General features: G+C 52.0%; 1 protein-coding gene across 1 annotated transcript in view; it reads left to right on the forward strand.

Moving 5' to 3' along the window:
- Nucleotides 1–11,026, forward strand: part of PLEKHD1 (pleckstrin homology and coiled-coil domain containing D1) — a 28,894-nt gene extending 17,868 nt beyond the window's left edge. Inside the window, exons 7-13 of the mRNA XM_031453932.2 lie at nucleotides 3,740–3,834; nucleotides 5,310–5,403; nucleotides 6,851–7,029; nucleotides 7,526–7,658; nucleotides 8,030–8,174; nucleotides 8,514–8,663; nucleotides 8,918–11,026. Of these exons, the coding sequence (XP_031309792.1) occupies nucleotides 3,740–3,834; nucleotides 5,310–5,403; nucleotides 6,851–7,029; nucleotides 7,526–7,658; nucleotides 8,030–8,174; nucleotides 8,514–8,663; nucleotides 8,918–9,087 (966 nt within the window). The 3' untranslated portion in view covers nucleotides 9,088–11,026. The remainder of the gene's footprint in view (nucleotides 1–3,739; nucleotides 3,835–5,309; nucleotides 5,404–6,850; nucleotides 7,030–7,525; nucleotides 7,659–8,029; nucleotides 8,175–8,513; nucleotides 8,664–8,917) is intronic.
- The last annotated feature ends 200 nt before the right edge of the window (nucleotides 11,027–11,226 follow it).

The following is an 11,226-nucleotide window of genomic DNA, read 5'->3' on the forward strand; positions in this document are numbered from 1 at the left end:
ATGTTGTGGAATGACTCAATGAATGAATATTTTGGATTCTTATTGTTTTACATTACATCTTGGTTTTAATCCCGTCGGATAATCCACCCTCATTTTTCTTCTCCCAAAATTTTATCAGGTACTCTTGCCCATTTATTCTCCCAGCTGAAGGTCATTATCATTTTGTCAATTACCAAAAAAACCCCCCAAAACCCCCCAAAAACCCCAAGACGAAATACCCCAAACCAAAACAAACAAGAGAGAAAAAAAAAAGGGAAATCTATTGAGGATCTGCATTAGGATTGCATGGATTTGAGGATTGGCCTGTGACAGCACTGAGCCTTCCTCCCCTCAGTGGTGTGCAAGCCTCCAGGTATCTGGGTCTCCGGGCTCTGGTCTGTCCTTCTGGCATTAGAGTTTTGGCATTTTCTTCATATAGTTCTGTACATTTTGAGAAGTGAGACTTCTGGTGGATTGTCAGCAACTTAAAGACAGGTAATTTAGGAAGCCAGGGGATGACACATAGTGACAGATACAGCCACTGGCAGGGAGAGACAGACTTATCCATCAGAGAGGCTAAATCTGGGGCAGCAGTCAGCCCGAGGAAAATTTAGACACTCTATCTAGGTCTTTAGCCAGGAAATGAGGCCAACGGAGACCCAGTGCTCAGAGGCCTCGCTTAAAGCCCTAGCACGCTGAAGGGGGGAGGCCAGCCAGCTGTGAACTTCCTGGTGTTTTGGTACAATATGTGAGTGAGACTCACCTGGGCCCAGGTGGTATCGCAGTGAAGGCTGCTCTGGGCCGGCAGGAGGAAGAGGATTGTGCTCAGGTTCACATTCCTGTGTCAGCTGCATACTCTAGACCGGGAATGGAGCTCATTGAGTCATTCTGCCAAGGTTACTCCTTCCTTAACTTACTCATCAATACTATGGGTCTGCCTGTCCCCTGCACCTCTCCCATCTCCACTCCAGATCAGAGGTGATCTGGGAGTAACTTGCTTGGGCCACATAGAAAGACATTTGGTACAACAGCCCAGTGATAAGATGATTTTCTGGTCTCTAAGAAGCAGTCTGGTCTAAAGGGAGACTCAGGGTCTGGTACCAGGAAGCCCAGATTAGAGTCTCAACTCTATCACTGACTATGTGACCTTGGGCAAATTCGCCTCTGTGATGCTCCAATAAGAGTGATGGCTGTGCCTGGCTAGCTCCCAGGCTACTGTGAGGCTCAGTGAAATAATGAAATAGAATGCAGGGAGCGCTTTGTGGACCAGCAAGGCCCATGCAGATGTGCGCTGTGTGCTGGTGCAGCCCTGACATCCTCCACGTGGCAGAAAGGGCCCGGAGGAGGGCAGCCTGCCTACCTATATATATTTTAAATGTAATAGGGTCATATCAGATATTCACTTTTATGGCCTTTTTCAGGATAGTTTCATTTTGCCTTCATTCATATTGTGCCTTTAGCAATTTTCCATGTCAGTCAACATTCTTTGAAAACATCAGTTTTAATGACCAAGTACTGATTCATCATATGTGATGATCATTGATCTTCTATTTTTGGACATCTAGGCTGTTTTCACTACTATAAATTATGCCACAGTGAACATTTTTATATGTAAATCTTGGTCTGCTTTTCTAACTGTTTCCTTAGGTTAGATTCCTATAGGTGGAATTACTAACTCGAATGGCAAGAACTTTTAAGATTCCTGATTCATATTGCCAAACTGCTTTCAAAAAATTTGTAGTGGGTGGGGTACGGCTTAGTGGTGGAGTATGTGCTAAGCATGTGTGAGGTCCTGGGTTTAATCCTTGGTACGTCCACTAAAATTAAAATAAAAATAATTTTTTAAAAATGTACCTATTGCCACTGCCACCAGCAGAATATGGGGATTTCCTTGGGGATTTAATCGTTTACTTTCTCCCATTTTCAATTACAAAAGGATATCCCAGTGTAATAGTAAGCAAAGGGAAACGTTTACAAGTTGGAGTGTTGCAGAAAGGGGCTCTCCAGGCTAAGAGGCTAACATTGTGGGATGGTCCTCCAGCCACGTCCTGTGTGGTCTCTTCTGAAGCAGCAGAAGCCAGGTGCCTATAAGAGCCAAATGCCCTTGTGATTTTTCAGGTCTAAGCCCAGGGATGCTTACAGCCTATAATTTCCCCAGTCCCCTGGGCCACCCTGGAGGCAGAGGCCTCCAAAGAGAGGAGATAAGTCAGGTTTATCGTCATTCGCCATACCATGTGTCAGCTACTGAGAATGTATTAAAGTAGAGGTTTTCAAACTCTTTGAAGCTCTGAACTCTTTTTTCATGAAAAAGGGGGAGGTCTACAAGAATAAAATTTTAGTTATATTTATATTATGTCCATACTTGGCTATATCTACTGCCATAACACACAACCCCAAGGTATTAGTGGCTTCGAACAGCAAAGGTCTACTTCTGACTGTGCTACCTCTGTCAGCCTGGGGCTCTGCTCCACGCCCCTCAGGGATCCGGGCAGATGGAGCCTCCACTGTTGACAGCAGCACTGGCTGCCGTGGCATAGAAGGGCACAGAGCTTGTCCACCCTGCCTCTTCTATCTGCCTGGAAGTGACACGCTTCTGCTCACATCCATTGGCCTTGGCCAGCCCCATGGACCTACCCAGCTTTTGCAGGTCCACTGTGGCCATGCAGTGTGACCAGGAGGGGCATCAGAATACCAGGGAGCGGCCCTAGTGATAACTGTTAGTGAACCACGCCAGAAGTGTCAATCGTGATTAGAAAGGAAAGAAAGCAAATTTTTGAGTGAGAAGCTTAGGCATAGAAGGCATAGGGCTTGGAATCAGACTCTTCCCTTTCCTTCAGGTTTTATTCCTTCTCTGATTCTCCCCCAGGCCAATGGCTACTTCTCCCTGCAGGCAGCCCCACTCCCTAGTGGGGTTTCCATTATCCTTGAGAACAAAGTCCCTGCATGAAAAGGAGGGTGTAATTTGGAACTAGAGGATGAGAGGGAAAGCGGATCTAGAAATAACATCCTCCCACAGTGTAAAATGTGGAGGAACAAAACAGTTGTCACAAAATGCTTCTAGCCACCCTTCACTTGAAGTGTCCCCCCCCAGTACCATCTGCCATTGAACCCCAGGAAAATAGGGCACCTGGGGGGCTCCTGCTTGTTGAGAAAACACTTGTTGGCATTCCTGAAGGGACTGGTGTGGCCCGTCTGGGCCAGCCTGTCCTGGGCTTTCTGGCTCTCCTGTTACCTTGGGGCTGAGTACAGGGGAAGCTGCAGTCACTTGTACGCATTGTCTCCCAGATGCCCTGAGAAAAAAGTCTTTATTCTCTGACTTTTGGCTTGGGAATGGCTTTTCTTTGACACTTCTCACCAATGCCACTCCAGGGATCTTCAATGGCGATATACACTCACACTTTTCCCTTGGCGACTTGGGGGCCAGCCAACATGCGTTAGGGTGTGAATGATTGGAGTTGCCGAGTGGCAGAGAAGACATCTAGAATTATCATCACATTCAGTCACAGGAAATAGTGTTGGGATCGTTTCCAAACCCTGCCTCAGCATGCTGAGTGTGTTTTAACTGAGCCCAGCTCATCACCAATTTCAGTTTTGTTGAGACTCTGTGTCACTGAGTGGGGCCAGAGCTCCTCGGGGCTTAATTCCAAGTCTGGTCCAGACTGTGCTGAATCCCAGAGGATCCCCTGGTTTAGAGTGGGGTTCCTGACCTCAGGGCCCTTTGCTGCCCGTGACTCTTTTCTTTCTCTCTAATTCTCTTCAGGAACTTGAGCGCCTGAACCAAGTGCTGGAGGCTGAGAAGCAGCAATTTGAAGAGGTGGTACAGGAGCTGAGGATGGAGCAGGAGCAGATCAAGAGGTGATGGTGGTGCCCTGGGAGGGAGCGGGAGGGAGGTGCATCCAGGCTAGGGTGTGTCGGACCCGTGTTTCCGGTCAGGCTGGAGAGGCCTCCCTCCAGGAGATCTCATTACTTGATGACTTTGCCTCTATCTTCCCAATGCTGCAGGCCTTGAGATGTGCCCAGAAAAAGCTGTGATCCCACATCAATGGACCAGTTCTGCCCCCTGGAGCATGAGGCAGGGGCAGGTGCACTCAGGCATCCCCCCAAGCAACAAGCCCCTCCTGCCTCTGTCAAACCTTCCTTCCCTGGGGCGGAGAGGACAGGCTGGTCTGGAGGTGCTGTTAGCCAAGACCCCCAACATCTCCTGTCTTTCCTGCACAGTCTTTTCACATTCTGGCTAATGATGCCTGTCTCTTGGGATCTTTAGTCTGTGTGTGGTTTGCAAACCCAGTTGCACATTATAATCATCTGAGAGGATCAGAATCTCCTGAAGGTAGGGCCCATAAATCTATATTTTAAAAAGTATTCTATCCCTGGTAGAAAAACAGAAGAAGAAAAAAAGTTCTCCAGGTCATTCTGATACAGTCTGTGCATGAATTTGAGACCACAGCTCTGGGGATTGCTGGTGGTGCTGGCTGTTGTCACCACCATTATCATCGTCATCACTATTGGTTATCAGCAAAAGCCCAGAAAAATTTTTCTTTTAACAACTTTGTAAAAGAAAGTCATTTGTATTTGGGGGAGAGAGGAGCTCAGAGGATCTCACCAAGTGATAGCCAAGCACTTGCTCACTTCCAGAATTGTGCCAGACACTGGAATAGAAGGCAAGTCCTCTCCCCTAAGGATCTGGTTGGGAAAACCAGACTCACACCCAGGAAACGTCACCATGATAATACACAACCAGGAGCTCAGAGGCATAGGACACACTCCCTGTGTTACAGGAATTAAGATATATGTGTGATCCTTGGGGACTTCAGCAGAGGTTAGATTGAGCTGGGTCTTGAAGGGCGGGTAGGAGTTGGAAAATTGGGCAGGAGAAGGGAAAGGCATCCAGGTAAGAGGAGGGGAAACCTGGAGTAAAGGCCTGGGGGGTGGCCAGGCTTGTTAAAAAAGCAGTAAGGAGTTTGTCACCCCAGAGAAGGGTCACAGCCACATCTCATATTAGAGTGAGCTGGGGTTCTAGCAAGAGCTGTCCAGGAAAGAGAGAGGGTGAGGTCTTTGTGTCTCCAGTGCTCCTCTCTGCTCTTGCGGTGGCCCTGGATTGATTCTGACTGACAGATTCACTTGTCCTTGGAGCAAGTGACTTCTGCCCCACTTGGCTGGCATCTTCCTTCTTTCAGCCCTGGGCCCCTATAGCTGCTGGCAGGACCCCAGCCGTGCAGAGGGGCTGGCCTTCCAAAGAGTCCGCTGAGCTGTATAGAGAGTTAAAGCGGAAGCCACAAAGGGGCCTGGGAGGGGTGGACACTACCAGACCCAGCCCTCTGTCCCCGCAGGGAGCTAGAACTGACTGCAAGATGCCTCAAGGGGGTGGAGCAAGAGAAAAAGGAGCTGAGGCACTTCACGGAGTCCTTACAGCAGACGCTGGAGGTGAGGGGCCACTGGTGGGCTGGTTGCCTGGAGGCAGGCTGGTTGGATGGGACACACAGTAACAGTTTATCCAACAGTGTTTCCCCAGAGGGTTATCTGCAAGGGAAACAGGGCACCAAGGGGCGCTGATCTAAAGGGTCTCTTCCCCGTGGACCATCGGGAACTCCAGCCACCCCATGAGGCCCAAAGCAGGACCCAGAACGGCAAATTCAAATTTGCCCTTGCTATGACCGTGGCCTTAGGAAATCCACCTTCTTCAGTGCTTGTATTTTTATACCAGATGGAAGATTGATTCGGGTGGGTGGCAGGGTGACCCACCATTTCCTTCTTGTGGCTCATTCACTCAGGATGAAATTGAACATGAGGGGAAATCAACAGTAGGTCACCTCCATCTGAGACCACAGAGACTGTGAGGGAGGAGGAGGCGGTGTGTGTCAAGGACAAAGAGCACACTTTGGCCCCAGTCCCCCCTCCGGCCCACTCTCCCTCCACTGCCCTCCACACCCTGCACAGTGACACCCCGAACCCCTTTTCAAACCACTAAGCACATGTGCCCCGAGGAAGCAACGCCCTTTTATCCTGCAAATCTTTGCCCACACTGTTTCTTCTATCCAGAAAGTGCGCTCACTTTTTCTCTTCCTGGAGAACGCTTTCATCCTTCAAAGACTCAGCTCAAATATCACCTTAGACAAGCTTCCCTGACTCTTCTAAGGAGGGTTTGCTCTGAGTGCTGCGTTCCTGCAGCATTTTGTCCATCTGTTATGCACTTGACATGTGAGGCTGTGTTTTCCAAATGGTGAACTTCACTAGATTGTGTCTTAAGTTCTCTCCAAGCCCAGCACCGTGAGTGAGCCTGGCACATCGTGGGGGATCCATGATGGTCACTGAATTCATGAATTTCATTGCAAGCTGCAAGGTTTCTATCCTCCCTCGACTGACTGGGGTTGGTTTGTGGTGCCTTTATTTGTTTATCTTTCCCTGGTTCACATCATGGGAGGTGGCTCTCACAGGTAGTTCCAACTCCAGAATTTCTGAGTAGTAAAAGATCCCAGTCTGATAAGTGGGGAGAATGTCTAAAAATGCTCTTGGGGTGGTTCCTGTTGGGTGTTTTTCACATGAGCCCAACACACTCCCTCACTCATCCCTGGAGGAACAAGAACCGCAGAAGTTCATGATGCCCTTGGGTACCATTGTAGTAGATGCCACCTCCACTGGAAGCCACACTGGGCTCATCCTTGCCTCCCTTGATGGAGGAGTAGGCTTGCCTTGGTGTGAAGGAGATCCTGGTTGGCCTTTTACCTCAAGGGAAGAGTGGAGACATTTCAGATGTTCCCAGAAGACTGAGAAGAGGAAGGCATCACTTCCCGGAATTGAAAGGCAGGTGAAGGTAGCCATGGTGGAGAACCTGAGTTAGGCTCTCTCTCTTCCTCACCTCCCTCCACAACAGGAACTCTCTATAGAGAAGAAGAAAACCCTGGAAATGCTGGAGGAGAATGAGAACCAGCTGCAGACACTGGCCAATCAGAGTGAGCAGCCCCCTCCCAGCGGGGGTCTCCATAGCAACCTGAGGCAGATTGAGGAGAAGATGCAGCAGCTCTTGAAGGAGAAGCTCCTGGCGGAGAAGCGGTGAGGGAGTCCATGGGGGTAGCTCTCCTTGAGCTGGGCACCTGGGCTCTTGGGTTCTAGATTGGCCTTGGTCAGGTAGGTCACTCACTTCCTTTTGCCTCAGACTCAGTTTTCCCACCAGGCAAATGGGAAACAATCCTTCAGTATCCTAAGCTGACTTGATGATTGTCTCTTGCAACAATGTGACCTATAAAGACAGTCATTAGGCCCATCTAGCAGCGCTTTGTGGCAGGCTGGGCAGGTCCTCTCTGCCCCTTTTGACAGATGAGGCAACTGAGCCTTGGAGTGATTGGAGGACTTTCCTGAGCTCACAGAACTAGCGAGACCTGAACCCACTGACCACCTGGGGGATGCCACCTGGGGGACAGGACCCAGCTGGTTCTGGGGTTCGCCAGATAGGGTCTCAGGGTTTCTCCAGCCACGTCCCTACAAGGGGCCACTGTCCCCCTGGAAGCGCCTTTGGCGAGCGGTCTCTGAGTGAGCACCTCTCCCGCAGGATGAAGGAGAATGAGGAGCGCTCGCGGGCCCTGGAGGAGGAGCGGGAGTTCTACTCCAGCCAGTCCCAGGCGCTGCAGAACTCGCTGCAGGAGTTGACGGCAGAGAAGCAGCAGGCCGAGCGGGAGCTCAAGGTGCTGGCCTGGGAGCACTTGGTACTCTGGGCCGTCCCGCACCTGCAGACTTACTTCCCTTACATCCCTGCACTCACCGGGCAGCTACCTGAATTGTCCCTGCCCTTCTGCCCAGCCAGGTGCAGGTGATGCTGCCACAAAGGGAAACCCAGAGCCTGCCCTTTGGGGCAGCACTGTAGACACTCGCAGAGTGCAGGGGCCAAGTCCAGGCCATCGGGTGGAGGGCATAAGACACGAAGCAGGATGCGGTAACTTCCATCCACGTCTGGAGGCAAGAAAGCCCACTTGAACCAGGAGCGATCAGGGAAGACTTCCAGGGGGTGGCAGCTGCTCCCTAGAGCCCAGTTCCCTCTCCTGGCCTCTCCCCGCAGGCTGAGGTGAAGGTCCGCATGGACCTGGAGAGGCGTCTGCGGGAGGCCGAGGGGGCCTTGCGGAGCCTGGAACAAGGGCTCAACTCCAAGGTGCGGAACAAGGAGAAAGAGGAGAGGATGCGGGCTGACGTGACCCACCTGAAGAGTAAGCCATGCCCTCGGTGCCCTGCCCAGCCCCAGAGCTCTGCCCAGCTGTGTCCAGACCCTGGGGAGCCCCAAACCCGGCCTGATGTGCACCAGATGTTCCCTAGCTGTTGATGGAGTTTCTTCTCCAGACTCCTGCCTGTGGGCCTCTCCTTAGCGTGGCTTCCTTTGGCTGCTGGACCTGGGGTGGTGGGAAATCCTGCCATTCTGCTCCCTTCAGCTGGTGGCTCTGGTCTCCGAAGGGAGAGGGTCAACGTATTTTCCTCTCAACCCCAACTGGATTCTGGGGAAGGTATGGGAGGGAGCAGAAGGGAAGAATACAGTGGAGCTATGGCTGCAGGGTTCTTCGAAGAATGCATTCGGAATGCCGAACTGGAGGCCAAGATGCCGGTCATCATGAAGAACTCGGTGTACATCCACAAGGCGGCCACTCGCCGCATCAAGAGCTGCCGCTTCCACCGGCGCCGGTCCAGCACCTCCTGGAATGACGGTGAGTGTGGCTGTCTGCAGCCCTGGAGGGTGGGATGGTCATGGGCTGTCAGGGACGAGGCAGGAAGAGAGCAGGGCAGGGAGGAGGAGGGGCTGGCCCAGCCTTGGGCTTCTCCCAGAGTCCTGTCCCCATGGGAGCCCTTGATGGGCTATAGGACGGGGAGCCAGGCAGATGGGCTGGGGTTGGGGACAGGGCTGCGCCTCAGTGGAGGGAGAGCTGTTCATGGCCGGCCTGTGGGGCCACTGTCTCCCCAGTGAAGCCGTCCCAGTCCTTCATGACCTCCCAGCTGGAAGCCAACAACATGGAGGAGCTGAAGGAGGTGGCCAAGCGGCTCAGCCGGGACCAGCGCTTCCGCGAATCCATCTACCACATCATGGCAACCCAGTCCGGAGCCCCCTCTGTGCTTCCCCGGGGGGGGAAGTGATGGGCGCTCCTCCCCTGCCCCCCAAGTTTCTGCTCGTTGGGGCAGGAAGGGGCAGCAGGGAGAGGCCTGACTCCACCTGGCTCCTCTTTGCCAGAGCTCCACCTGGCGGCCAGCCTCAACCGCAAAGGTCAGGAGTGCCACCCACCTACCCTGTCCCCAGACCCTGCCCTTGGGTCTAGGCCAGGCCCCTGCAGGCCCAAGCTGGGGGCTGCCTGGTTGTCATGATAAAATGAGGAAGGGGCCTGGTTGTACATACAGGCCTCTTTGGTTGGGGAGTGGGGTGGGCAGGGCCCACTGTACCTCTCTGTGACTCTTGCCACCCTCCCCACCTTGACATTTGCTTTCCCAGGGCTTCCGAACCCTTTCTTTGCTTCTGAGACCCATAGGCTTCCTTCAGTCAAGGCTCCTCACTTTGACCTCACTGTGGGGTGGGGAGGAAAGGGACCTGGCACAGCAGCTCCTGGGCTCATGCATACCACACACACCTTTCCTGAGGTCAGGCCCTGGCTGTGGGACACTCACTCATTCCCCTCCTAGGTGAGCTCACCCACCTGCAGCCTCAGCACCCTTCAGGGGAGATGTGACCCCTTGCACCCCTCCTGTATATGTACTGAGGGCCCTGGGTGAGAGCTCCAGCCAGCAGTGAGGCTGAGGTCTCCCCTAGAGGACAGGTAGCAAGTCAGAGTGGAAGAAGGTGGCTGGCTCCTGCATAATCTCCTCCTGGTCGAGCAGGGAGGCAGCTCCCTCTGGCTCCAGCGGCCTTGCTGGTCTGGGGGATCACAGATGGTACCCCCTCAGCTGCCTCAACTTTGATCACCTTGCTGCCTCCTCTCCCTGCAGAGGCTTTACTCAGTGAAACAATGACCACAAACGCTGGAAGATGGGGGGCTTGGGCCTGTGATAAGGCCAGTAGCCATTGGTTGGTCCAGAGTCATCAGGGGTAAAGCTGAAACATCTATCTGCAGCTTTGGTGGGAGACACTGCCCTCCAAGGGGCTGAGGACTGTGTCCCTCACCCGTGGACAGACTGTCTGCCCTGCTCTTTTCCCTCTGAAACCGTACGAGTTTGTTGGTCTCTCCAGAAAAGGGGCCTCCATGGGATCAGGGTGCTCAGGGACCCTGGTGGTATTAAAGGTACTGATCTGCTGCTGCTTAGAAAACAGCGCCCAGTCTGAAAGGTGGACAGATGGCTGCGGGGCAGAGTCCTGCAGCCTGTTCTGTGGGAAAAGGAGTGTCGCTGACTCAGAACATGCACGTGTCTACCGCTAGGCCGGCAAGGCCAGACAGGCTGCCCTGCTCCGCACTCAGGGCTGCCTGGTAAAGTGAACCTCAGCGGCTCCTTCTCCGTGGTGGGCGGAATTGGATGGCTTCAGCCAGTCTCTTCAGAGCCTGGGTGGGAACAAGGCTGGAGGCGCTTCAGAACCAATGCGTCTGAAAGGGGATGAGTCTAAATGTAAAAGCTTTAAATGTATAGAACCCTGCATAAACCTGGAACTCATGTATCTAACATGTATGTAGGATGGACTTTGAAATGAGGACAATTTATAAGCCAAGATTACAATTTTATTTTTTGTTTTTAAGAATTAGATTAATAATGGTTTGCTCTTGGAGAAAGATCTTCTGGAAATTTTCAAATGTTTCTCCCCCTGGGCAAGCTGTTCACCAGAGAGGAAAGTGCTTTTCCACGCACATTCACCAAACTCTAGTTCCTTTCCTCCTAGGTCACCCTGTACTTATTATTTTCAACCAACTGATCAATCCATAAGTATTTATTTGTTAAAAACTTACTACTGTACCTAGCACTGTAAATAGGAAAAGAGTGACATCTCTATGTGAAAATATGTGGAGGTGGAAATTGCTCACTGGAAATATACTGATGTGATTTTTTTTTTAAACAAAGCAAAGCCCTATTCTTGGCTAATTAAAAGTGTTTTCCTGCAGTATCGTTTGCACTGTGGTCCTGGCTAGAGAGATGTTGCCCCCTGCAGGCTGAATGTGGAATTATGGAATTGTGGGCTTGCGCTCCTTTGCACACACATTTTCCTAGGTAGGAGGCTGTACTCCCCTCTGCTGCACCTCCTGGGAGTGGTTTCTTAATAATTAACTGAAAATCTGTGTTCCCACCCTGAGGTCCTGGCTG

This window comes from Camelus dromedarius, chromosome 5 (genome assembly GCF_036321535.1).
Source record: "Camelus dromedarius isolate mCamDro1 chromosome 5, mCamDro1.pat, whole genome shotgun sequence".
Classification (NCBI taxonomy): Eukaryota; Metazoa; Chordata; class Mammalia; order Artiodactyla; family Camelidae; genus Camelus; species Camelus dromedarius.